A 27175-nucleotide genomic window follows, 5' to 3' on the forward strand; every position below is an offset into this window, starting at 1 on the left:
CAGTGTGAAAACAGCCCGGATGGAGCCCAGGGATGCGGGGCCAGAGCTGCCCGAGGCCTCCACAGCGGCCCCTGTGCAGGGACATCCCCATGTGCTGCAGCGAGGTGTGAAAACGCTTCAATAATTGGAATTTCTGTGGCTTTCGTCCATTACCTGACACAATTCAGACTGGGATTACAAACCTGCTCCCACCTGGCGTTCTCTTGAAGCAATGCTTCTGAGGTTTCTGACTTCATTACCAAAGTCACACCACCGGGTCAGTATTTTCACTCGTCACTCTAACAAATATGGTGGAAAATGGGGTGTTCTGCCCAGTTTCGTTGGAGCGGGACCACAGGGGGGTCCTGACCCGCGAGGCCCTAAGCACCTGAGGAATAAAGCAAAAGCGCCAACGCCAGAAGTGGTTCCCCCGCCGCTTCCTCCTGGGCCTGGCACCCCAAAATGGGTCGAAAAAGGGGAAAAAAACCTAAACATAAAAAACGTCTCTGGCTGTGGAGTGGAGGACAAGCCTGAGCGCGGCCACCCCCGCGTCTCCCCATCCCCGGTGCTGCCCGGAGCCCCTCACCCTCCGCCGCCAGCCCCCTCCCGCTCGCGCCGCCTCGCTCGGGCCCAAGATGGCGTCAGGCCCGTCGGGCGCCGCCTTTGTTGGTGGCGGGGCCGGGCGGCGGCGGCGGCGCGTGCGCGCTGAGGCGCGGCCAGAGACGGCTGCGGCGGGCGGCGGAGCAGCCTCGGCCCCGGCCCTGCCCGGCCCTGCCCGGCCCCGGCCCCCGCCCGCCGCCCCCGGCTCGGAGCGGCGCCCGCGTGGATGGGATGGAAGCAGGACCCTCGGGAGCAGGTAGCGGCGGCGGCGGGGGGGCGGCCCGGGGCGCACCGTGGGGTGAGGAGCGTGTAACGGGGGAGGCTGCAGCGGGCGATGAGCGTGCGGTGGGGGGAGGTGTGCACAACGGGGGCCCGCTGGGGCGGTCTGTACGGGGAGCGGTGAGGTGGGGGGGGACGGGGGGTGGAGGGCGATGGGGGGAGCCCGCAGCGGGGGGTGCGGGATGTGCAGTGGGTGGGCTGTGCCGTGGGAAGCGGGGGGCCCTGCGGTGGGTCTCGGGGTTGGGGGGGGTGCGGTGGGGGGCGAGGGGCAGAGCGGGCGGGGGGGGCGGTCTGTGTGATGGGGCGATGCGGGGAACGCGGCGGGCTGGGCCTGCGGCCCGCCCGGAGGGGCTGAGGGGCAGCGGGGGCGCGCAGCGAGGGGACGGCGGGCCCGGTCAACCCCGGGGGGCCCTGGGAAGGGGGGCGATGGGGCGGCCGGGAGCAGCGGAGTGGCCGGTGCGGGACAGGGTCGGGGTGCGGAGCCGGGGAGCACGGGGAGCCCCCCAAAGCGCGGTGCCGGCCCTGCGCGAAGGGCCTGCTTCGCACCGGCGACCGGCACAGTCCCTCCAGCTCCCTGTCCCTCCCCACTCGTGTCCCCCCCGGCTCCCCGTATCCCCCTGGCTCCGCATCCCCCCGGTGCGGTGTTTCGGGGAGTGGGGCCGGCGATGCTGCGCGTCGTGACAGCACGAAGCGGTTCCTCTCCCCGCACCGGGGGCATGCGCGGAGCCGGGGCTGCGCAGGGTGAGGGGCCGCGGGGGCTGATCTCCAGAGTCACCCTCGTGTCCCCGGGTCCCCCCAGCCCTGCCTCCACACACACCTGACGGTGCTTTCCATCCCAGACCCCTTGTGCTGGGATGCTCCGCGAGGGTTTGGAGAACTGTTCCCCAAAATTCATTTGCCCACATCGGCAGATGCTCGCTCGTGAGCATCGCAGTCTGGTGCTCCTCTAATTTGCACAATTTTGGTGCCTAAAATAAGGCAGAAGGAGGGGAGGAGCAGTGGGGACCACTGGCCTTTCACGGGTCTCGTGCTGGGAAGTTTGCTGCCAGCTGTAATGCGGTGGTGCGGTGAGATTTTGACATCAAACGGCTGCACATCTGCAATCAAACTTTGGTCCTTCCTTACGGTATTTAATTTTAAGCGTGGCATGGAGATCTCTTCGTGTCTGTGTTACCTTCTGGCTGTCGGCGCTTTGTGTTTGGGGCTGATTTATTGGCCTCTGGAAGCTGTGATTTGGTGGCTGCGCGAGGGTATCGCCGGCTTTGCCGGCGCCTCAAGGCGACGCAGATAACACTGCTGGCACCCTCCTACCGCCAGCCTTAAATAATTCTGTTAAGGTGCTTTAAAACAACCTGTCAGATGGGATGTGGCCATGCTCGGGGGGCGTGGGTTTGGGTTTCGGTCCCGCTGATGGCATGGGGGTCCCCAGGGCCGTGGGGGTTGTGCTGGAAGTGGGGCTCTGATGCTGAGCTCTTGTGAGTTTCCATTTTCCTCCCCAAATCTGGCTGGGGGGCGTCTGCTCCCACCTGCATCACCCTGCATGCAAGGGAGACTTTTAGCCCGTGTCGCAAGAGCTGCTGGGGATCCTGCGCTGCCATAGCATCCCTTTGCCCACTGACAGACCCCAGGTACAGGGCTGAGCCTCATGTACAAGCTCTGACGCTGCCACGCTGCGACCTGCCAAGGTAATAAAGCAGAGACCCGGCGTGTGCCTGGATGTGCCCAACGTGAAGATGCCTGGAAAGGCGGCAGGGGAGCCTGGGACATCTTCTGACCTGCAGGCACTGCTTGGGGGCACACACATGCTGATTTTAGAAACTAAAAGTCAGTTTCCCGCCAACTTTTAGTTTTCTTTATCCCTCACAAACTTCCTAAAAGCTGTTAATCTTAACCGTTGTCTTCCTGTGCTAAACCCTGCAAAAACCCCAAAGCTATTCCGTCTGTTGGATCTCTTTATCTTCAGGAAACATGAAATCGTACGTGCCTGTTTCTGGGACGGGATTATATCAAGAAGCAAAGCCGAGAGAAGCACCTTGCCTGGAGATACGGCACGGATGATTTATCTCTAAACACTTTGTGCAGCCTCTCTCTAAACCCAGGGAAGAACAAAACAGGGACGAGTTACTAAGATGGCAGACGTTAAAAAGAAGCCAAATCAGGCAGAAAAGTGCTGCCCTTTCGGCAGGGTGATATGTGGCCGAGCTGCATGCGGGTTTTAACCTCCTCACTGGGAGCCCCCCGCCGGTGGCTCTGCAGGGCTGCCCATGGTGCGGGGCTGCAGTGGGACACAGAGAGGAGTCGGCATTGCCTTTGTCCTGTCCCCTCCGGCGCTGGGGCTGCCTTTGTCTGCTGCTCCCGGCTTTGTGCGTCCCTGTCTGCTGCCTGGATGGTCTGCAGGAGTGGCACAAGACCCCGCGGGGCTGGCAGGAGGGGTGGCAGCCTTTGCCAGCTCCAGGTGCCATTATCGGGGACCCCGGGCTCGTGGTGCGGGGTCACACAGTCCGGATGAGCCACCTGGTGCATTTGGTGCTCTCATGGTGCTTGGTCGCTTCTCACACCCCATCAGAGGGACCGAGAAGGGGGACGCAGAGCCGCTGGGCAGCCAGGGCTGGCTCAGCAAGACCCTTGTGGGCTGGCTCATGCCACCGTGGGTCGAGCCCTGTCCATGGGGCTGGCGTCGCCGCACTGCTCTCCTTGGAGTCAAAGCAGCTGGTTTGCAGTCCCTGTGAACGGGTGCGGCGATGCTCTTGCCACCATTTGTTGTGCTCCATTGTACCATCTGCAGGTTCGATCTCTGGCTCAGCCGGGACTGCAGGACTGCGCATGTCTGGGTGCGGGGGCACCGGCCTCGGCTGTGGCAGGGCAATTTTTAACTTGACACTTTCAAGTTTGTCACCTGTGATTTCTGAGCGGAAAGCTGATGTTTGGCAGGGCACAATGGTGCCCTTTGCAGTGCTTGGCGCTCGGTGTCAAGGATACAAAGAACTAAACTGCTTTCAGAAGTAAATAGCCTAGTAAAACAGATTAGAGCCTGTTGTGGCGCGTTTCTTGGACGCAGCCACCACAACGCGAGGCAGGAGCAGCGTTTGGGCAGCTCAGACTTTCCCTCGGAAGACAGGCTGTGGTGCAGAGAACACATTTAATGCTGTGCATTGACGGCTGCAGCCAGAGCCCTCTGCCCCGTGTGGGTGTGATCTGCTTAAACTCAGTTTCATGCCAAACCAAAAAGCGCCTGTGGCCGCCTGAACCCAGTTGTGCTCACGGCGACTCAGGGAAAGAGCAGGTGGCGGGTGCGACGTCTGGGCTGGCAGAGATGAGATGGTGCTTTTTGAAGTCTGGGCTTTGTGGGTCGGCATCGGTCAGTGCTTAGAGCTGGTGGTTTTGAAGATGTTGAGCCTGGAGACTGGGAAAGCCAATTTTGCTCGCCACGCTAGCAGTTGCCTTTCCAATTGGTGCTGCCGCACGATGCAAGGGTTCACTTATCTGGGGGTCTTCTGGGGCTGGTTTAGGGTGGGAGGTGGCTCAGGGTGAGGATGGACCATGCCGTGTGTCTGGCAGCATTGCGTGCCGCAGCCCCGCTTACTCCTCTACGATTCCCACTGTGTTTTGGCGGCGCCGGGTGTGTGGGGAGGGGGCCGTCGGACCCGCCGCCGACACAATAAAACTGCCTTTTGTCTCGTCCCCGTTCCTGCGGCCCCTCGGCTGAATGCGGCGCTGGAGAGGATTTAAATGACATGGTAATTTCATGCCGTCCCACCGGCGGCTTTGCCCGGGTGCAGGCAGCTGTTGGGCAGCGGGTCATGTTCCCCAGCTGTTACAATAAATAATGGAAACAAAGCGTATTCCAGCACTAATTACCCCAAACGGACTTTCACCTTGGTCATGCTGCCCTTGCCGCCGTCTCTGCCCGCTGGTGCTTCGCGCACACCCGGCGAAAGGCTGGCAGCGGCGGCAATGCTCCCGCCGCCGGCGCGTCCCCAGGGCACGGCTTTTGTGTGTGAAAGTCTGTGATTTCTCCCAGGCCGCTGAATTTATAATGGCAGGCGGATTTCATCCCGCTCACTGGCCGCATTGTGCTGCAGGAACAACACTCCAGCCCCCGGCCCGGGTGCCTGCAATTTACATGACAAAGTGGGAGCCTGTGCAGCTTGCCATGGAGAGTCGAGGTATGCAGAAGCCCCCTGGCTCCCGGAGGTTTGGGTCGCTTTTTAAAGAGGCTTCTTCTACTGAAGGGGAACCGGCACATTTTGCTGCTGGTCCCTTTTCTGCTGCTCCGAGCAGCAGCCGGGGGCTGCGGGCACAAGGTGCCTGGGGATGCTACGTTGCGCTGCCCAGGGTTCCCCAGCACAGCATCCTCCGAGCCAGGCAGAGGGCGGCTTTTGGGAGAATTTGCACTGAGGCAAATCATGGGGGGACTCTGAGCACCCCGGGGCAGGGACGTGGCATGGAAAGGTGTGAGCCCAGCCTACGTGTTCACCAAAGGGCTTTGGGGTCTCTCCCACCTGGGCTGAAGCAGCCGAAGCCAGGTGAGAGCCTGTCTCACATGTCGGAGATGCCGGATGCTGCAGCTCCTGTTGGGCACTGAAAGTCACCTCTGGTCCCCCTCCCTGTGCTGGCTGCCACCACATCACTGTCCTTATAAATAGCTATGTCCTGGGTAGGGACTGCTGCACTGTGCGCAGGCAGTGGGGGATAATAGCTTTTTAAAAATTTTTGGATCTCAAAGTAATTTAGAAAGGAAAAGTTGTTATCACTCCCTGCTTTGCTGTTGAGCTCCAGACAGACTGCGCGACCCCTGCAGCAATCCTGGGGCTGGGCTGCTGGGGTGGCTGCTCCGGCTTGTCGTGTTCGAGGACCGTGTGTCTGTGGTTGCCAAAATTATACCCTCTGAGTCAGCCCAGGGGTGAACTTTCCCATCCTCAATGCTGGTCTTGTGTCCTGCCCTGGTCTTTGCAGAGCATCTCCCTGCCATCGTAGTGCTGCTCCCTCCAGCCAGGCTGCCCATTTATATTATCTTGCATTTGCAATATCTCATGGCTTGTGTCAAACTCCTGAGCCAACTTTTGTGTTCCTGGAGGCTGACTCCTTCACCTGTGATTCATGATCCTAATTGCAAGGCTTTACGTTCATAAAGCATCTGGTGATCCTCTGGCGAGAGGGTTTGTGTACAGCAAAGTGTTCTTTTCAGGCTGGCTGGGGTTGCGGGAGCATTCCGTCGCCCCTCTGCAGTGCGGCTCCTGCCAGCCCCAAACCTGCTTCAGCTCCTCTCTGGCACTGAGGTGCCACCAGGCAGCTGCTGAGCCATGGCTGCTGCCCTGCAGCTGCAGGGACACCGTGGGCACATGGAGATGTTGTCCTGCTCACGCATGGCTGCTGGTATCGTCTCAGGGGTGAGAAGATCCAGAAGAGGAGAAACTGCGGGTGCTGGCATTGACGTGGTCGCAGGGAAGGCAACGAAGAGCTGCTGATCCCCAGCAGGTCTTATGAGTGGGCTGCATAGTGCCTTGCTCAAAAGGCAGAGCAGGGACCAGAGGCTTCAGCAGCGCTGGCAAATACCTGTTTGATTGTGAACCATGATTTAAAAATGCATCAGCTTGCAGACAGGGAGCTGGCGATTGCCAAGAAATGTTCGTCATGTGGAGACATGAATTACACCGCAAGTAGCTCATCTGAAAATCAGTTTCTTAAAATTAGTTGCCCCTGGAGCGTGGTGCAGCCGTTTGTCTCAGTGGTGCTGGCAACCGCCCTGTCCCGGAGCAGCTGCGAGTGCCTGTGGGGTCCAAGCCCCGCGTCGGCCTCCAAGATCCCTGTCCTGCTTATTGGACTGCTCCCAGTCCCACATTGCCTCATCCGAGGAGGTGCTGGGGCTCAGTTAGGCCCAGGCTCGGGCTTCTGGCAGATTTTGGAGCTCCCAGGCTCCTGCCGCAGGGCAGAAGCAAGAACAGAGGTCGGCTTTGCAGAAGTCAGTGCTGCGGTTCAGCCTCCGGATGCTCGCAAGGGTCATCCCATCCCCCTGGTGTCCTGCAGCATGGTGGCCTGTCGGCAGGAAAAGTCTTGCAGAGATGGGGTGCAAAATAAAAAGCAAATTTGAAGCTGAAGTTGCTGTTCTTCTGGTTTTCTGCTTCTGATATTTTTAGCCTGGGATTGAAATTTGGATTTAAAAAGAATGTGGATGGGAGCAAGGGGTGCTAACAGCACCATGTGTTCAGGAGCCAAAATTGGAGCTGGGACGCTGTTTGGGGGCTGACTTGGACAGTTGGCCACCCAGATGGAGCGCTCCTAATGTCCCCATGCTGCGCCCCCCGCACCCGACCCAGCTGTCCGAGACCTTGCAGGGTTGGAGAAACAGAGAGAAGATGCAAACTGGGGTAGGTGGAGATGGGCAAAGTGGGAACAGTGCAGCAGGGGCAGATCTTGCCTCGGAGAGCAGCGGTGTTGAATGTTTCTTTGGCAACATTTTAAGATACCTTTGAGTCCAAGGGTGCCTTCAGTTTAGAAACATAGTTCAGTCCCGTGGCCGTGCATTGGTACCCTTCCTTCCATCTCCAGAATTTCATTAGTAAGTCTGTATAATGGGCTTTGTGGAAAAACTGGTACTTCCCTCTGCGGGTTTGGGGCCACCCTGCTTTAAGTGGGGATTTTTTTAATATTTTCAGCTACCTCCCATAATCCATAGGAGGTTTTCATCAAGTTGTTAATTTTTTCTGGTTTTATCAGCAGTTTCTCTGGAGTTAGTCTTCCTCATCGATGTTGAACAGCATGGGTTTTTTTGTTGAACAGCAGTTGAGAATTACGTTGAGGAGGGGTTAAGGTTAAAAGGAAAGGTCAGTTACTGGGACTTGGGTTATCCTGCAACGTGGAGTTTGAAACGCCGTCTTTAATCACCAGTATAAAACCAAAGTGCGCTGTTATCCTGCAAAATCTAGCAGTTAAATAATCGGGTAGTGCAGATGCGATAATGTGTTTCCTGTTCCTTGTGGCATCCTCCCTCGGGCAGCGAGTTTGGTGGAGGATGGAGGGGAAAACACATGTGTCTGCAGGTCCCTGGTGACGGAGTATCCAGGGAATCGCATCCCCTTGGAGGGGCACAGGCAGCTCGGTGCCAGTGGAGCTGGTTCTGCTCTGCCATGGGAGGTGGCAGATTCCGCAGCCTGTGCCACATGAGCGGGTGGGGAGGGAGGCAGTGGGGCCGCTGACAGTTCCCCAGCCCTTTGCTTTGCCTCCGGCAGAAGTCCTGGGCATCTTGACAGGACTGTGTTTCTGTCCCTGGAGCAGATGCAGTCCCTCCTGCTGGGCAAAACCTCCCCATTGTGCTGGCGCTGGCTTGTAAATCAGCAGGACAGGGGCTGGCCTGGCCGTGGGACAAAGGCTGCCGGGATGTCCTGGCTGAGCAGTCTGTGGCAGGACCACCCCAGCCCTGGCACCAAGGGGGCCTGCGGACCCCTTCCCCGCTAAAACTGACCCCAGGTGTTCGACAAGCTGAAGAGCAATGTATTTGGAGGAAAATGGGTGGAGGAGGGGGTAGAGTGTATCCATCAGCCACAACTGGCAAGTGTGAAGCATGGAATTGGGTGAGACCGCTCTGCTCTCTTCTTTGGGGTTCGCAGTAGCATCCCGTTTCTCCTCACCCTGCGACCCAGCAAGTCCCGCGCCACCTCCGGCTCGGCGCTGGGGAGCTGTCAGACCTCTATTTTTTGGAGCTATTTTTGGAGCTGCCCTTACAACAAAGCTCTGCATGCCGGAGCCCAGTGTGGATCGGCTTTGAAGTCACTGTCGCAGCCATGCTTGGCCTGCTCTGTGCTTCTTGGTTGGCAAAGGCTGTCCTGTGGGATGGGATGCTGGGGATGCCCCAGAGGTGCTGCCAGAGGGATTCCTTCCACAGGAGCCGGGGAAGGGATGGGCAGTAGAAAAACACCGCAGCCCTGGGAGGGCCAGCCTTGGTCTAAGCGCATCTCCACTAGTTCAGTGAGCCGATCTCTCCCACACGCTTCAGGCGAAGGTTGCTTCTGCTGCTGCAGGCCTGTGGTGAGCTGTCGGCACAGATACGAGGCTCTATGTGCTTTTTAAACCAAGGGCTGGAGAGTTTCTAGCTGCTGTTCTGGTTGTTTGCATAGTGGGCACTTTCAAAGCTCTTTTAACGTGGATATTAGGTACAACCTGTCCTTTGGTGCCAGGAGAACCAAATGTGGCCTTCTGTCCCCACATCTGGTCGGGAAATGTAGTTACGGGTATTGCTGTGTATGCCAGAATGTGGGTGTGCCTGTGGCTGGGGCAGGTGGTGGGGAGTCCCTTGTCTTCTGAAGGTCTGTACTGCTGCCACGCGTGGCCCCAGATGAGTTACCTTCCCTAAGGCAAAGCAGAGATGATTTATCTGCTGGTGGATAGTTTGACACCTGCACAGCTGGTCAGAGCAGAGCGGGGGGCCTGGCACTGCCCTTTGATGGCTTGGCTGGTGCCAGCGCTCACTGGATGGTGCCCAGGGAAGCTGCTCCCAGCTGTGCTGGTCTGAATTCTGCCACCACCTCCTCCTGCCAGGAGCTTGACTGGGAGACCTCCTGGATCGGGATGCAGTGATGGAGAGTGCTGTGACTCTGCATTGTGTGTCTGTCTGGGCACGGGATTTCTCCCAACCCTCCTGACCCATTTTCTCTCCCCACAGCTGCAGGCGCATACCTGCCACCCTTGCAGCAGGTATTTCAAGCGCCGCGTCGGCCCGGGATAGGAACCGTTGGGAAGCCCATCAAGCTCTTGGCCAACTACTTTGAAGTGGACATTCCCAAGATTGATGTGTATCATTATGAAGTGGATATCAAGCCTGACAAATGTCCACGCAGAGTCAACAGGTAAGGCAAGTATTAGAGGTTTTGCCAGTCGTTACCCACTTCCAGTTTCCTTGTGGAGGCTCCAGAAGTGCCCGTTCTCCATCTTCACTGGTGGAAGCCATCAGGGTGACATTGTGGCAGGGGTCACAGTGCTGCCCAGCGCCTGCGGGTGGCTGGACCTCACCAGCCGTGTTTGTACAGCAGCGCTGGTTCCTGCCCAGGACAGCCTCGGAGGTCCTGAACCTCAGCACAGTCCCCTGCTTCTTCAAAGCAGCTGTGCTATTTTGGCAACAATCCTGTATTTAAAAATAGCAAGCCCCAGACCTCGGGCCATCGCGTACTTTTCTGTGTTTTCCTTTTTGGCATCCTACTCGCTGTGCGTCCCCTTGTGCTCCAGCAGCCTGGGTAGCTCTGCACCCCAAAGGCTGGTGAGCAGATGCTGTGGATGCTCCCGGTGGTGGCCGTGGGCAGCGAGTTGCTGCCTCTCGCCCTCCTGGCATCCACGGTGGGTTTGCAGCCAGCTCCGGCGGGTGCACATTCCTGCATGCATGTAAACTCATTCTGCCGAAGCTGATGTACTGAGCTGCGGGGCAAGGCATGTGGATGCTTGTCCTGGGACCCTCCTTCCTTGGGGGGACATGGCTGTGCTCTGTGGTGCCCTGCAGCTCAGAAGTGCCCCGGGTAGGGAGGCTCGGGGCCGGGCAGGTCACAGTAGGTGTCAGGCTGTAAAGAAATCGGCAAAACAAACCTCACCCTTCTCTCCCCCTGCCCCTTTCTTGTCCTGCTCGCCTGTGTAGGGAAGTTGTGGAGTACATGGTACAGCACTTCAAACCGCAGATCTTCGGTGACCGAAAGCCAGTCTATGATGGGAAGAAGAATATTTACACTGTCACGGCCTTACCCATTGGAAATGAGCGGGTAGGAGGGGGAAGCGAGCCCCGTGCCAGGCGAGCACCATGTGCCTTGTGCCTGGGAAGGACCAACTGAAAACGACCTCCTCTCCTTGTCCTGTGAGGATGCCATGATTGTTTCCCTTCCTTCTGCACCCAGGTTGACTTCGAGGTGACGATCCCAGGGGAAGGCAAGGACAGGATATTTAAGGTCTCCATCAAATGGATGGCCATCGTGAGCTGGCGCATGCTGCACGAGGCCCTGGTCAGCGGGCAGATCCCTGTCCCTCTGGAGTCCGTCCAGGCGCTGGATGTTGCCATGAGGCACCTGGCTTCCATGAGGTACCTGTGCCAGGGGCAGCCTGGCAGGGGCCATGCCATGAGCACCAAGCTTGCCAGGAAGGGGACTGGCTGCCTCTTGCAGGCTGTTGTGGCTGGGACTGGCCTCAGAGGTCTTTGGGAGGAGGCAGCTGTGCCTGTTACACTGCTCAGTGTGATTGCTGTGAATGCTCCTGCAATAAAAATAAACGGGGTGATGCAGCCAGTGGGGCGGGTGGTGGTTTGGAGGGCCTAGGGGTGCTTCACGGTTGCTGCCATGGGGCTGGCGTGTGCTGATTGATGCGGTTTGCCCTGGTTCGCAGGTACACTCCTGTCGGCCGCTCCTTCTTTTCGCCCCCCGAAGGCTACTACCACCCCCTGGGAGGCGGCAGGGAGGTCTGGTTCGGTTTCCACCAGTCAGTCAGGCCTGCCATGTGGAAGATGATGCTCAACATTGATGGTGATGTACTTTTCACACTGGGGAATTGCAGTGGTGGGGCTGGGTGCGTGGGCTGGATCCGGCCAGCCCTTAGGCCGGGTCTGTCTGCTGGAAGAGAGCAGAAACGCATCGTGGTATCTGTCCTGCAGTGTCGGCCACTGCCTTCTACAAAGCCCAGCCCGTAATTGAGTTCATGTGCGAGGTGCTGGACATCCGGAACATCGACGAGCAGCCAAAGCCCCTGACGGACTCGCAGAGAGTGCGTTTCACCAAGGAGATCAAAGGTAGAGCCCCCGGGGAGCGCTGGGGCTGCCCCAGACACCAGCCACGGCTTGTCTCCCACCCAGGCCCTGCAGCGAGGTGGGGGGAGCAGGGGCTGCATGTTTAAAATGTCTCCTGGGGCACTGTTGCCTCCCTCGTGCACTTCACAGGGCATCTGCAAGCACATCTGCTCTGCAAATGGTTAATTATTTAAGGAAGGTGGTGGTGGTGTCCTGGGGAAGTTGGGTGAAGGGGAATCGCTCCCACCTTTACTAGTGACTCTGCTGTGTCTCCCTGTCTTGCATCAGGTCTGAAAGTCGAGGTTACCCATTGCGGGCAGATGAAGAGGAAATACCGTGTGTGTAACGTTACCAGGCGTCCAGCCAGCCACCAGACGTAAGGCGGGTGGGAAGATGCCCTTGTTGGAAAAATCTGAGCTGTTCTCCTTTTTAACAGCTGCTGGTGTCGTTAGGGAGAGCTGGACAGGAAACTCCAGCCTGTGATGGCAAAAGGAGATGTATTCGGTGCTCCGCAGTGGTGCTGGGCACAGCAGCTCGCACAGCTCCGTGTCATGCGCGGTGAAGGCAAGCGGGATGCAGGGGAGGGTGGGAGTGCAGAGGATGCTTTGTCTGGCAGGCGGCGCGCTGCAGCGGGCGGGAGCTAACATGCCAGGAATTGTCCTAGTTTTTACCTCTGAGTTTGGTTTTCTTCTTTCTTAAAATAGACACAGCTAAAGCAGAAGCTTTGTCAGGGAATAAAATGATTCCCTGCCTTGTGGGGGGCTGCTCTACTCCCTGCAGCCCCCCACAGATGGGGACAGCAGCACCGAGCTGTTGGGTGCTGCAGCCCATGGGTGTTTCCAGAGTTCATCACTGGGGTTTGCCCCCGCAAAGGTTTGGAAGCAAAACGGGGTTTGAGGCAGAGGCTGGGGGGAGAGCAGGCAGACCCTCCAGACCTCCCTGTGCGGGCAGCGATGGAGCTGGAGGGGAGGGAGGGATGTTTTTCAGGCTGTTTGCCCCCCCAGGTTTCTGCAATGTTTCTGGAAATTCTGCCAACAGTGGAAAAAAAAAAAGAAAAAAGGGAAAACACAACAAGAAATTTTGGCTCATGCTGTGCAAACCCGAGTGCTGGCAGAAGATCTCTCCTCAGTTCTTGCCCGATAGCAAACCATCAGTCTCGCTCAGGCTGGTGCCGTCAGGTTTCAGAGCCCCTGGCAAAGGGGTTGCACCTCCCTTGCCACAGCCATGCTTCCTTGTTGCATGACCCCGTCTCCAGGTGTATCTCATTGGGGTTTATGAGCCCGTTGCCATGTACACCCCACTTCACCTCCCCCATGCTCCAGTATGCTTGTGTCCCAGCCCTGGGGCCTGCTGAGCACAGGAGGAGTGTGATGCCTCGCCAGGGCGTGCGGGCTGTCTCTCCCATCTAATTTTGGCTCCATAAAGAATATCGGGTCAATTCTTCATTTTAACAGAGCTCTTTATGGAGCTGGGAGCAGCTGGTGCTGGGTGAGGCTGGGTATCGTGCGCTCCGGCTATGGACAGTATGGCACCCCTCAGCCCTGCCACCGGGAAGTTTGATTTTATTTTTTGCCCCTTGTGATTTTGAAGGGATATGCCCCTTCTGCCCCGCGCCCCCGTGCTCTGCCCACCCCGGAGCTGCTGCCCCATACTGGGGAGAGGCCGGTTAACCGTTGTCTGGAGCTCGGCTCCCAGGGAGAGCACCAAGCTCAGAAGTCCTCTTGAGTGCCAGAGTGCTGTATTTATGTACCTGACAGGGGCATGCGTGGCATGTCCTGCAATAAACATTTGCCCTGATTAGCTGGATTAGTGAGGGAGAGCTTTATTTAGGGACATCAGTCCCACACTGGGATCAGAGTATTCCCGACTCAATTTCTGAAAATACTACTGTTGTGCTTTTTATTTTCCTTTATGGTAGCTTGGAGTGGGAGCCTGCCAGTTCCCTCTCTTCCCAGCCAGAGTAAGTAGTGCTTGAGGTCTGGAAGTGTCTGTTTTGAGTAGGTGCATCCTTCGTGTCCTGCCTCTGCCAGGTTTCCCCTGCAGCTGGAGAGCGGTCAGACAGTGGAGTGCACAGTGGCTCAGTACTTTAAGCAGAAATACAACCTGCAGCTGAAATACCCCCACCTACCCTGTCTCCAGGTTGGCCAGGAGCAGAAGCACACGTACCTGCCCTTGGAGGTGAGTGTTAGCTGTGCGCTGCTGGGCACCCCGGCTTTTGGGCACCATGCAAAGCAAAGGCAAGTGGCCTTTGCTGGCAGATGCACGGTAATGTTCTGCAGCTAATGTGTTGTGGGCACTAGTTGCCTCAGTGTTGACCTGGCAAGAGGCACTTCTAGTAAGTGAGGGAGGAGACCGTGCTGTAAAATGCCATTTTCCTGCAGCTGCAGGCTTGGCACCTCCGGTTGGGGGCTGGCTGCCGGGCCCGAGTGCTGTACCCGCGGGGCAGCTCAGTCTCCCCTGTCCCTAATGCGTGGCTGCTGTTTCTCCCATGCCTTGCAGGTGTGCAACATCGTGGCAGGCCAGCGGTGCATCAAGAAGCTCACAGACAATCAAACGTCAACCATGATAAAAGCAACAGCCAGGTCTGCCCCAGACAGGCAGGAGGAAATTAGTCGCCTGGTATGTGGCACGAGTCCCTGGCAGGGATGGGAGGGACGCTGTTAGGGGCTGCAGCTCTGATGGCAGGTTACGGCATTGTGTCTGTGATGAACCTTGTTGTGGGCCCGCTCCTCAGCTGCTCTGCACTGGAGAGCTGCGACCTGCTCAGAAGATGCTGCTGGGGTTAATGGCTTGGTTTTATTCTCCTCTTATCACTGAGTCCCCGGTCAGAGATGCCTGCGTGTGTGTAATGGACACTTGCAGACAGGAGCCCCGCTCAAAGTGACTGTGGAAACTCATGTGCAGCAAATTCAGGTCCTCTCGCTGATGGAACCTGACCCAAAGGGAGCTGGAACTAAAAATAGGAGAACAAATCAGAGAAATGACCCCGGCTCCGAGTGTACGTGGGGACTGTGCGTTGTGGGGCAGCAGTACGGGAACTCTGTCTGCAGGTCAGCCTGGGACGAGCCAGGGGAACCCAGCTCTGCCAGCGGCCTGGCCAGAGCTCGTTAATGGTGCTGCTGTTACCTAAACCAATGTCTCTAGGCTTTCAAAGCTGTGGACATTTGATATTCCTTCTGGGAGTCTTGATAACAGTTTCTTGCCGGTCTGAACCTTCCCACTGAAGCCTTAAATCTCGGGATCAGGCTCTACTTTGGTCGTGTTGGTCACTGCGTTCAAAAATCAGGTCTCCTGTGGGTCAGTTTGAAGGGCAGGGTTTGGCCCTTTGTGTTAAACCTTACGGAGAGGACTTCAGCTCTGTAGAGAGCATGACTTTACGTTTCCTGGCCAGCTGAAGCCGTGTGGGATGCAGCAGTCAGTCTCACTCCCTCCCATGGCCCTTCCTTCCCTCTGCAGATGAAGAATGCCAGCTACAATCTGGATCCGTACATTCAGGAGTTTGGGATCAAGGTGAAAGATGACATGACGGAGGTGACGGGGAGGGTCCTGCCGGCACCCATTCTGCAGTACGGAGGCAGGGTAAGCAGGGTGTTGGGCTGCGTTGTGCAGAGAGATGCTTTCACACCAAAACCCACTGTTTCTGAACCTTCTGAACCTGAAGGTAGCACCTTGTTTGTAGGTTAGAACTGGAATTTTCTATCCGAGCACCTTGGGTTTGGGTTTTTTGGGTTTTTTTGCAATATGACTGTACTGAAAGTGTAGCCAAGAGTCGTTTGGTGACAAAAAAGTGAGCTGAAGGGGAGAGAGATGCTCAGGGTAAAGCAGCTTGGGTGAATTGTCCATCACCTTTGAGGAGCCGAGGTTGTGAATTGCCCGTTACCATGCGCCGCAGCAGCCCCTGGCAGTGCAGGGAGCTGGCTCCAGTGAGGGCGTACGGCTTTGTGATGGGGGGCACAAGCACGGCAACGTGTGGGCACTCCCCAGGGCCTGCCGGCACGGGGCCAGGCAGGATGCAGCAGCGCTCTGACACTCTGTTTGCCTTGCAGAACCGGGCCATTGCAACTCCCAACCAAGGCGTGTGGGACATGCGAGGGAAGCAGTTCTACAACGGCATTGAGATCAAAGTCTGGGCGATTGCTTGCTTTGCCCCGCAGAAGCAGTGTCGAGAGGAGGTGCTGAAGTAAGGAAAGGGGCAGCTCCCGTGGGTGGGATGACGTGGGGAAGCTCGTGGTGCGGCCACCCTGCTGCTGCCAGCCTGGGGCTACACGTCCTTCATCATTACCACTGGATCTGAATTGCTTGTGGCACAAATTTCATCTGGGTTCGGGCTGGGTGTTGAGTCTTGTTTCTGTTAGTTTATCCAGAGTGCCTGACTGTTTACCCTGGCTGCAGGCGGTTCCTGAGCCATCACAAAGCCCGCCAGGTTGGAGTGAGCACGTCGCACTCCAACACGTGGGAGCTGACAGTCTGGCTCTCCTCGATCTGCTCTTTGCACCAGGTAGCTGCAGTGTCATGACCTGACACTGCCAGCCCTAAAGCTGTATTGAACTTTTCTCAGCTGAATCTCCTCAGAGAGATGGGGTTGTGAGGGATATTTAGTTAAGGTTTCCCTAATGCCCTATCTGAAATAATGTAATCAATGTAGAAAGCATCCTAACTCGCCACGGGTTTTTATTAGAGAAGTCTTTCTGAAAAGCTTTGGTAGCTTAGAGATTCTCTGCTTCGATAGCGAAGTGACACAGAGCAGGGACGATGTATTTGATTTAGTGAAATGGTCACCTTGGTTTTGGGTTCTGCTGGGGACTCTGATTTCTTCTGAGTGAGAGTGGATGCATCGAGGCAAGTATTTTGTGTGCCTCTTCTGGGTGTTTGGCACGGTTAATGTTTGGGGTGGTTTGGAGCAGCTCAAAGTCTCTATGTCTGCAGTGACTGGGTGGAGGTGGGAGTGACACCACACTCCTGCCGTGACTCCTTGGGGCAGAGCTGGGAGCCCTGTGCTCCCTCTGGCTCTCCCTGCATCAAATTTATGCTTGGCAACCCAAAAATCCAGAGTGTGGCTGAGCACTTTGTCTGGTTTGGTGAGTGAAGGCTTGCGTCAGCTTTGCAAATCACCTGGAAATCAACTGTCCCCAGCAGCAGGTCTGCTCCCCACTTCTCCAGCTTCCTAATGGAGAACAGCTCACAGCTCCATCGCTCTTCAGGAAGAGTCAGTACCTGGGTAAGAGGGTACCAAGAGGGGACGGTTCAGCTCAAACATGTGTTGGTCTTGCATTTCCCACCACAGATGTGGTGATGTGATGTCCCCATCTCTGTCCTGTGCCACAGCACTCCAGCCGTGAGTCCCTTCTCACTGGGTGGCCGGGGTGCATGGCGGAGCTGCAGTGCGGAAGGGCTCAGGGCTGATGCTTCTCCTCCTGGGCACAGGAACTTTACGGACCAGCTGCGCAAGATCTCCAAAGACGCAGGGATGCCAATCCAAGGCCAGCCCTGTTTCTGTAAATACGCCCAGGGTGCAGACAGTGTGGAGCCCATGTTTCGACACCTCAAGAACACCTATTCGGGGCTTCAGCTCATCATTGTCATCCTGCCAGGGAAAACACCGGTGTATGGTGCGTCTGGGGCAGGGGCGAGCGGGGAGAGGAGAGGGGCTTTGCTCTGGCTCAGCAGGGCTGGCTCTGCTCCTCATGTGGTGCTTTCTTCCCCCATTTCCAAGGGCACTGCTGAAAGCGGTGCGTTGGTGATTGCCTGTGTGTTCATCTGCTTCCTCTGCCCGCAGCCGAGGTGAAGCGTGTTGGGGACACCCTCCTGGGAATGGCCACGCAGTGTGTCCAGGTCAAGAACGTGGTGAAAACCTCCCCACAGACCCTTTCCAACCTCTGCCTCAAGATCAACGTCAAGCTTGGCGGGATCAACAACATCCTTGTGCCTCACCAGCGGTTCGTACAGCCACTGCCTCTCGCAGCTTTGGGGCTCGTTTCCCAAGTCCCTGGCACTTTGAAACGTAGATTTGCAGCCTGTCTCACCTTGTAATGAGCTGTTGATGTGCCCAGGCCAGAGCCCGGAGGTTGAGAGATGTCCTCTGTGAGACCTGGTCACCTCCATTGGGCTGTGCATCGCCCTGAGATGGCTCCGGAATGCTGACTGCGTCTTTCTCTTCTCCCACCAGCTCTGCCGTCTTTCAGCAGCCAGTGATCTTCCTCGGGGCCGATGTCACTCACCCGCCAGCAGGAGATGGGAAGAAACCCTCCATAACAGCTGTAAGTTCCCTGTCTGGGGCCAGGCTCTGTGCCCAAGAGCCCTGCAGGGAAGAGCTGGAACGGCACTTGTGTGTCTATAAAGGGGCTGTGCCACTACTGTCCCTATAGTGACACTTCTCAGGGTGGCCCCATGCCCTTTTGGGTGTTTCAGTCCACTCCCAGGGCGGTGGGTCCCCGATCCCGTCCTGCCTCTCCGCAGAGGAGCTGTGGTTTTGGGGAGCTGCTGGGAGAGCTGTCAGCTGCCAGCAGATGGGGCTCGTGATGTGCCCGACACCGCGAGCGCTGTCGGACAGGGTGTGCGGGGAGCTCGGGGCGGCCGCTGGGCTCACGGGAGTCATCCCCAGGCAATCCTGGTCCTGCAGGGCAGCGCTGGGAGAGACCTTCCCCAGGTGGGAGAGGTAGGGAGAACTGGGGTGACAGGGCTGCTCCAGAGCCTTCTGGGGAGGAGGATTTCCCTTCACCCCAAATGAATAATGAGCACCCCTCAAATGAAGTGCCTCTCGCATGCCGAGTGGCAGCTCAGGCCCTTCGTGGGGCTCTGAGACGTTGCCTTGTGCTCGTGGAAGCGAATGAAAGTGTCAGGTTCTCGTAGCATCTGTTTTAATTAAGCACATCAGCATTTTCCTATTAAGTTCTTAACTTTCCAGGACTCATAGCTCAGGTTTTCCTTGGCATGCAAATGTGTCTTTGGAGGAGTGTTTTTTTCTTAATTAGAAGGGGTTGGGAAATGCTTTTGGCTGTTTGCTGTAGGTGTGGGTGGGACAGAACAGTGTGTTTCCTGGCAGCAGCACTTCCCCTCTGAAAACATCTTTGTGTTTTTTCTGTGCAGGACCACTGTGAGGTTTTTTTCTTAATTTTTATGAAAGCTTTTTTGAAGCTGCAGGGGAGGAGAAGGGTAGAGTCTTCAGGTGGCCTTGATCTTGTCCGTGGTGTGTTGTTAATCAGACAGTAGAAGGGGGTCTGTGGCTGAGGCCAAAGGAAACATTTCTGTTGAACACATCGGTTCCGCTGGTGCAGCCCAGACTCTAGACCTCTGAGAAGCAAAAGTGAAACTGTCACTGAGTGCAGGGGTGACAGGCTCAATGCTGCTGAGGATGTTGGGGTCTGCGGTGCTTTCCCTCCGCCCGAGGGGATGTGGACCATGTGGTGCAGTGAAGCAGCCAGGCATTTGTCTCCCAGCATGGGCCAGCACCTCCTTTGACGTCCATGACTCACACTGCACCCCGAGCCCTGCATCACGGCCAAGCCCGGCTGCTCTCGGCCTCTCTGCCCTGACGTCTTTGAGGTCTCCCCTCCAGAGCACCCGGCTGCGATGGGAACTCCCTGCTCGATGGCTGCCGCCCCATGACTCAACCCTGCCATGTCCTCAGGAGGCGGCAGCGCCGACCACAGTCGTCTGGGGCTGAGCGAGGGCAGGGAGGTGGTGCCAGCAGATGCTCTGTGCAACCCTTGGGCTGGTTCAGTTACCTTCTGGGCAGAGGGTCTCTGGGCGGCCTGGGACGGGCAGGGCAGTTGTGCCACAGTCGGAGGGGTAAGGAGCGGCCGATAGCAGAGCTCCCCGGTGTTGCTGTGACGTAGAGCTCCGCAGCAGCTGTGACAGCAGCAGTATTGCAACTGCAGGTGGGGTTTTGTATCCTGGGGGTGTTGTTGCCCTGGTGAAACAGCAGAGCAGAGTTTGGGGTCACACAGTCCTTCATGGAAGCCAAAAACCTCTGGAGTGAGGGGTGGAGGGAGAAGGGCTTAGGCAGGCAGAAAGGGCAGCCCCACTTCCCCCTCTCCCCTCCGCTTTCGGGCAGGAGGGTTGAAGCTGGGGCAGAGCGGCAACAGCCTCCACAGCCACATCACTCAGTGGCACCAGCTCAGTTGTCTCCATGGAAATTCCCATAAATACCGCAAAGGGCATGGCAGAGTGTGAAATGGGAACGTGACCACAACCAGGGATGTCCTTTTTGGGCACTAGTTGCCTGTACAGTGTTTGCTGTCCCATCTCCTGACCTGTGAGCGTGGGTGCTCTGCCCACAGCCAGCTGTGGGTGTTGGAAGCAGGCGGAGGCTGGGAATGTCCCATGTTCCCTCCGTCCTTCCCGTTTTAACATGCGGGCCTGGCCTGTCTGTGTCGCTGCAGGTTGTGGGCAGCATGGACGCCCACCCCAGCCGGTACTGTGCCACGGTGCGTGTCCAACGTCCTCGCCAGGAAATCATCGAGGACTTGTCCTACATGGTGAGGGAGCTCCTCATCCAGTTCTACAAATCCACCCGTTTCAAACCCACCAGGATCATCTTCTACCGCGATGGCGTTCCCGAGGGGCAGCTCCCACAGGTGAGGACCCTGCGGATGCCCGTGGGACAGTGGGGCTCCACCGGCTCCTGTGGGATTCTCTAAGGGTGCATGGGGACGGCTGGGTGCTGGTGTGTCCCCTCAGTCTGCATGCACTTGTCTCTCCAGATCCTTCACTACGAGCTCCTCGCAATCCGAGACGCCTGCATTAAACTGGAAAAGGATTACCAGCCTGGCATCACCTACATCGTCGTCCAGAAAAGGCATCACACCCGTCTCTTCTGTGCAGACAAGAATGAGAGGGTGAGTGTTGTGGGGTGCTGGGGTGGCCGGAGGCAGATGATTCATCTCTTTAGGAAGGTTGATTCCAGCCTTTAGAAAGAACCAGCCTTGACTTTGCCGAGGGGAAGGCTCACCGCTGGCAGGCAGAGAGCTCTTTCTTGAATGAAACATGCTGCTCAGTTGACTCCCGCATCCATGCGGATTAGGTTGCTTCTAGAAATCCAGACAGCTGTTTGCTGTTATTATGAGTTACTGGGTGCTGATGATCCTGGTGACTCTCTTGAAATAGCCTCTGTCAGCTTGAAAACATCTGTTGTTTTGGTGATAGCTGTAGCCGCTGACGTGACAGGATGAATAACCCCTTGCTCACAGCTTGTTCGTGTGTGCTGTGCAGTAAGACTGATTGCTGTAGCTTTTCCTAGATTTGATCTAAATCTAGTGGTTAGATCTAGTTTAACCAGACTCTGGCTCTACTCGAGCAGGAAGATTTAATCTTGGGAACTGAGGACAGTTTTTTGATCAGGGTGCAAAAGCCCCAGTACCTTGTGGCAGAGACTCTAGCATACACTCTGTAGAGACCCCTGGAGTTTTGCTCACTTAATCCTCATTTCTGCAGTAGGATGGGCCAGTGCCCAGCCTTCATCCTTCCTGCTTTCCTTCCCTTTGCTCTATCTCCATGTCATGCCTGGTGTTGATGCTAGCAGAAAATGTCAGCAAGCCTGTCGGGGCAGGGAGCAGAGCGGGATGAGATGCTCCTGTCCCCCCCTTAACGGGCACTTTGGGGAGCAGCTCTGCACGGTGCTCTCAAACTGAGAGGCTGAGATGGGCACCCTGCGCCATGGCCCTGATGCCAGGCAGGTGTGTTACAGATGGTGCTCTGGCCAGCTGGAAATAACCACGCTCTGCAGTGCTTGGTTCTCTCTTTCTATTCTCTGTAGATCGGGAAGAGCGGGAACATCCCAGCAGGAACAACAGTGGATACAAATATCACCCACCCCTTTGAGTTCGACTTCTACCTGTGCAGTCATGCAGGCATTCAGGTACCGCGCTGCGTAGCTGGCTGTTGTGCTGCTGCTGGTTTTCTTCAGCTGTTGTTGCAGGTTGCGCCCTCGTGCATCTGACCCTGTCACAGCCTCCCACTGGCACCGGAGATGTGGGCAGTTTGGTCCAAGCTGCCGTTGTGGTGGTTTGGCGAGCGGGTGCCGGGATGGCACTGCTGCTGCGTGATAGTGGCACATACACTTGGTTTCTCTCCTGGAGCCAAGGATCTCTCCTCTGAGGTTTTCTGCCTTCGGAGCGGCCCATTCAGCAGCTTGTCAGCTGGTGTCTGTGCGTGCCAGGCTCGCTATGGTGCCTGCTCGTCAGCAGGGACCTGTTGTCTGGCCGTGGGCGGGAGAGCTGCGGCCAGCCGGCCCTGGAGCAGGCGACTTGCTTTGCAGCTGCCTTTCTTCAGGCAGCCAAGATTAGTCAGAAACCATACTGAAAAAATTGCACTCCATTTAATCTACAGCTGCTTCCACAAGGGAGGCTTTTTGGCTTCCTCTCCTCCTGCAAGGACGGCAGGGAGCTGGCCCGGTTCGGTGAGGAGCCAGTGGGAGACGTGATGCCGTGGGCTGTGCGGTGTCAGGAGCCGGGGGCGGCAGTGCAGAAGCACGGGCAGTGCCTGGGCACGGGGCAGCTACGCTAATGCTGGTTTGCACCTCGGTGCTAAGGGCTTTCCTGCCTCACGGCGCCTGTGCATGTGTGGGGTTCTCAAATTAGGGAAGCACAGGCACCTCTCCTGCCCTGGCTGTCTGCCGGGTCGGTTTGATCGGGTAGGGAGTGACGAGGATGCGAGGCAGCTGCCTGTCTCTGGATGCTGGCAGCACCTCTTACGCTGCCCCCTCGCCTTCCCAGGGTACGAGCCGGCCGTCCCATTACTACGTGCTCTGGGATGACAACCGGTTCACCGCGGATGAGCTGCAGATCCTCACCTACCAGCTGTGCCATACCTACGTGCGCTGCACCCGCTCGGTCTCCATCCCGGCCCCGGCATACTACGCCCGACTGGTGGCGTTCCGAGCGCGGTACCATCTCGTGGACAAGGAGCACGACAGGTGAGGGGGCTCTGCCCGCAGCCCCGGGAGGGCAGATCCCAGGGATGGGCAGGGGCACCAGCACCCTGCCTTGGTGTTTGAAAGCGCCTGTGTCAGAGCAGCGCTGCAGCAGACCCTTTCTCGGGGGGAGACCCGCACGTGGCTGCATCCCGTTAGGTCCCAGCCTAGGGCGAACCGGGGGCAAAGGAGGGGTAAATCCCATCCTGAGCTCATCCCGGGCCTGGAGGAGCATCCCTGGGGTGTTTGAGCATGTCAGTATCTCTGCAGTGCCAGGCACAGTCACCAGCACGCATGGCATCCCTGTGTGCTGCGGTGAGACGTCTCCCTGTGCTGACAGCGCTCACAGACCCTCATCTCCAAGGGAGTTTCTTAGTGTTCCTGGGGGGAAAATATGAAGTAATTATGCAGTGGTTTCCTTGATTTTCAGTGGCGAGGGCAGCCATATATCTGGACAGAGCAACGGCAGAGACCCCCAGGCCTTGGCGAAGGCTGTGCAGGTTCATCAGGACACTTTACGTACCATGTACTTTGCTTGAAAGCCTAACTTTTGTTACCTCACTCAAGAAAGCTTTCAGATTTGTAGGAGCCATACAAAAAAGGAAGCATTGGGACACCTTGTTTTTTTTCCAATGAGAAATCACTGCAGGGCAGGCAGCGTCGATTCGAGGCAGGAGACCAGCACCACGGGACAGAAAGATCCAACACCTTTGTAGGATTGGAAGAGACTGATGATTATTTTTTTAATTTTTCTGGCTTTGCAAAATTTTGACCTGACCAAACACATGAAGGCATTCAAGGAAGGGATAAAACTCCCAGGAGGCGGAAGCAGGTTTTCATTTTTAAGATGCAATACTATAGACTCCTGACTGTGAAATGGCGGATTTGGTCCTCCGTTGCCCACCAGGCGCTGGTAGGTATTTTTTGTGGGGGTTGGGGGGAGGGGATTTTTAGAGCCTTAAAACAGAAGACTAGATTTATAAAACTAATATTTTAGAATATGAGATGCTTTAATGGGTTAAGGGGAAAAACAACTAGTTTATAGGAGAATTCTAACACTAACAGTTCCCCGCCCCCGAATAATTCCCCCCCATATAATGTAAGGCACCCTAGCACTTAGCTCAGAACTGAAAACTGTCTTCCTTGTGTTAAAAGCTAGTTAGCTGCTGCCATTTGAAGCAACAGTCACAGACTTTTCCATGGGTGAGTGCCTTACTATGATGCTGCAAAATTTCAATGTTTTTAATCTTGTAAGGAAAATAGTAATCTTGTCTTGATGGTGGTCCATATTTCCATCGGAAGGAGTTAATTTCTATGGTCCTAAGTTGCAGTTTGTGTTAGATCACGACCTCATGGTGGTTAAACTCCATTGAAAGATGTGCACTTTCATACAGGACACGTTTAATGGCTGCTGACCCATTTTTGTTTCCAATGTACTACTTGTTATTTAAAACTGTTTCTGACAAATGGGGGCGTCTTCATCCCATGAGGACAGAAATTGCTATCAATTTTTTCTTTTTTTTTTTTTTTCCTGAATTTTTGTGATGGACACCGGGATTTTTTTACTAAGCATTATTTTTATACGATACTGAGTCTGTTGCCAAAATACATGAGTCATTAACACGCTCAGAGTTTACATCACCACACTTCCCGAGGCTGTGCGCTCACGCCAGAGATTTCTAATGTTTCCTGTCCGATGAGTGTTACCGACCGCAGTCCGTGCAGCGCCAGGTACTGCTCAGCGCCCATCTCCCGCGTGCGTTCGGCACGCGTCTGCCCGAGTCGGCTGCTTTCTGAAGTACCACGTACCCCAACTCCGGCACCTCCAAACTGCCCCCCTCTCTGCTGCTAGGTTTTGCTGCTCTTTGTGTCATGGTATCACCGATCTCATGCACGGGGTTGTTTTGTTTTTTTTTTTATTCTGAAAGCACACCAGATTTGTTCCTTAGTCAGATTGATGAAATCCTTATTATTGTCATGGAGGAAACTCCGACTGATTTGTGTTTTTAACAGGAAAAAAGCCTTTTTCCCAACAGTAACATAGGGACTGCTTTTCAGACTCATTTTGCTGCACAGAATGACCGTTATGCACAGCGGGGCAGTAGTAGCAACTCATTACCAATATCATATGGGCAGTTTATTTGGGTTTTTTTAAATACAAGTGTGCACGGCGCTTCCTTCAGGAGAGAAAATGACGCGCACACTCTTACCAAGCTCTTAAAGGGAAGAGCTCTGTTATCATTTCACTGCCAAACGTGAATGTGTTTCCGAGGCAGATCACCACGAGCGCTGCCCCTTGCCAGGACGCGTGGATAGAAGCACACCTTTTTTTGTTTTGTACTTTCTGACGTTTAAACTTGCCTTGCCTTCATGAAAACCACACTGGTCATGTTGGCCCGTTGATCTGTCCTACCACCGGGAATTCACTCTACCCGTTTTCTTTTTGGGCAACGTGTTTGTGAAAAATGAAGACATCAATATGCTATGCAAACTTAAGTGCTGAGCCCACTGATGTCACGTTTTGTGAAGATCCTACGTTTAGCACAGTCCTGTTTTTCCTCAAGACTACAGTATTTGGTTCATATTCTCCTTTGCACCTTGTGTCAACCTCCACTGCTGTATATCCGCAAGGTGACGGGGAGGAGACCCGGAACTAGTCGTGGTCAGTAGGGTAGGGAACTCAGAGGAAGGCTTTTAGAGAGCAGGGAATGCATCAACACTAAGTGTCAACATGAGAAGCCTACATTCCTATACACAAGTGCCTGCATCGTGACACAAATTCAGCACCTCTCCATCTCACCCTCAGAACTCTGGCTTGTGCTCATGGGAAGCGAAATGCTCTCAGGGGGGCTGCACCCGCTCACCTTGCGTTAGAAAGCCCCTCGCTGAGAATAAGGTCGGGGGTAAGGTCAAGGTTCTCTCTGCAAATCAGTTTGTTCACCAGCATTACAACGGAAAGCACCTGGCTGCTGCTCTGCAGCGAGGGGCAAAGGTATTTTGGTTTCTAGTTTTTATTTTAGTGTTTTAGTTGGGTCTAGAATTCTGAAATGTCTTTTAGTAGCTGTGGCATAGCACGTGCCATTTTTAACCATTTGAAAAGAGATAGTTGTGGGCATTTACAGAAACAGCTTGTTGCTCTGTAACAATTTTTTTTAACCTTGAGACTTGAAATGTAAAATGGACCTTTAAGATTTGCACTCATTTGTAAGGTGGCTGTTCATAGAAAACTATGAATGAAGACTTGCTGATGTAGCACCTACTTTTAACAGCAATTTTAACTACACAAAAGCTTCACAGCTTCTGAAACTCTCAGCTGTTGACTTGCAGATCGTGTTCTGCCCTTATTTCAACTTCTGCGTTGGGTTTTCATGGTTTTGAATAAATAAAAAAGCCAAACTCAGTAGCTGCTGTGCCCTTTAAACCCTATTTCCATTTTGAAGAAATTTAGAAGGGGTTTGAGTTACCCGCATGTTTTCTATAATGGACTATGCACTGTACCTTCGATGCAGCTCCAGCATTCAGCATTTCTACCCTTTTCTTGTCCGAGATGCAAACGAATAACTGCATGTTGAGGTGCTGTGCATTTTGCTACCCGTAGCGGATAGGCGTTACCCCCGATACATATCAGGATTTGTAGTTAGCCACAGCCCCCACACGGACATCCCCAGTGGCTCCCCAGTCTCTGCCTTCTCCACGGGCACGTGTTCCTTCCGCAGCTGGAAACACGGCCGGGTGCACGCAGTTTTGTGGGAAGAGGAGTGACTTCCATTTACCTGTCAGTTGTTGAATGCTGTTTGTTTCTCTTGTCTCATACCTGAGCGTGACGGGGGGCGAGAGGGCAGAGCACCTTCTGCCCAGCGGTGGTGGGGGTGCTCTGGTGTCCCAAACCTACGACCTGATGTCTAGTGTCAAAAAGCCCAAGCATTCAACGTTGCCTCGCGGAAGGTTTTCTTCTTGGAAAATTAGCGTGAAATAAAAAGAATGTGATTGTTTCAGGAAGGGAAGCCAGACAGCAGGACAGCAATAAACAAGTGAAATTCATATCTTGCCTGAGTGATTTGCACTTCAATAGTTGTGAAAGAAAATGTACGGGACTCCAGTGCTTTTGTGTTTGATTTCTAGCCCCTTTCGTACCTCCTTTATACGAGCAAGTGTTGAACTGTACATAGGGTGTTTTCAAGACACTCTCTTTGGGTTATTTTTCTTGTGGTTTTTTTTTTGTTTTTGCTTTAGCTTGAACTCTGTATGGTCCATTTGTTAAATAGACGTGAACAGTTGATGTACAGTGCTTACTAAACAAGCAGCAGCACAAAACTTATTTTATTAAGAAAATATGGCTTATATTTTAAAGGTTGAGTATCAATTTTTTTTTGTATGCGTGGAATTAAGACTGAGAAAGAGTAACAAAATCCTTGGATTAGGCCAAAAGAAAATACTGTAAGATCATAACCACCTCTTTATTAAAGAAAATGGTATGATTAAAGAGCTCCAGAACATTGTATTTATATTTGATTTGATTTGATTTGATTGCCTTTGTGGATTTTTTTATTTTTCTTTGCCTTGGTCCTGATTTTTGCTTGCAACTTTGACTTTGCAGTCCCAAGTGTCTGTTACCCTGTAACTGTTGGCAGAAGACCTAAATAAAAGCAATGTGAATA

At 55.1% G+C, this 27175-nt stretch overlaps 1 protein-coding gene across 4 annotated transcripts; it reads left to right on the forward strand.

Moving 5' to 3' along the window:
• The first annotated feature begins 722 nt into the window (after nucleotides 1-722).
• Nucleotides 723-27175, forward strand: AGO1 (argonaute RISC component 1). 4 transcript variants are annotated; one of them, XR_008469779.1, is made up of 20 exons: nucleotides 723-835; nucleotides 9518-9701; nucleotides 10478-10598; nucleotides 10731-10912; nucleotides 11212-11348; nucleotides 11477-11611; nucleotides 11897-11984; nucleotides 13639-13786; nucleotides 14108-14227; nucleotides 15065-15187; nucleotides 15655-15788; nucleotides 17033-17217; nucleotides 17385-17544; nucleotides 17775-17865; nucleotides 19990-20184; nucleotides 20311-20445; nucleotides 21363-21464; nucleotides 22321-22520; nucleotides 22948-23430; nucleotides 24701-27175. XR_008469779.1 is itself a non-coding variant. In XM_054223827.1 (19 exons), exons 1-19 carry the CDS (start codon nucleotides 811-813, stop codon nucleotides 23054-23056), a joined length of 2574 nt encoding a protein of 857 aa, XP_054079802.1. In that variant the 5' UTR covers nucleotides 723-810; the 3' UTR covers nucleotides 23057-27175. The 4 variants fall into 4 exon arrangements, 1 of the variants encoding a protein (XP_054079802.1); XR_008469780.1 differs by having other exon boundaries at nucleotides 24794-27175; XR_008469781.1 differs by having other exon boundaries at nucleotides 24989-27175.

Source organism: Rissa tridactyla, chromosome 18 (assembly GCF_028500815.1).
Source record: "Rissa tridactyla isolate bRisTri1 chromosome 18, bRisTri1.patW.cur.20221130, whole genome shotgun sequence".
Lineage (NCBI taxonomy): Eukaryota > Metazoa > Chordata > Aves > Charadriiformes > Laridae > Rissa > Rissa tridactyla.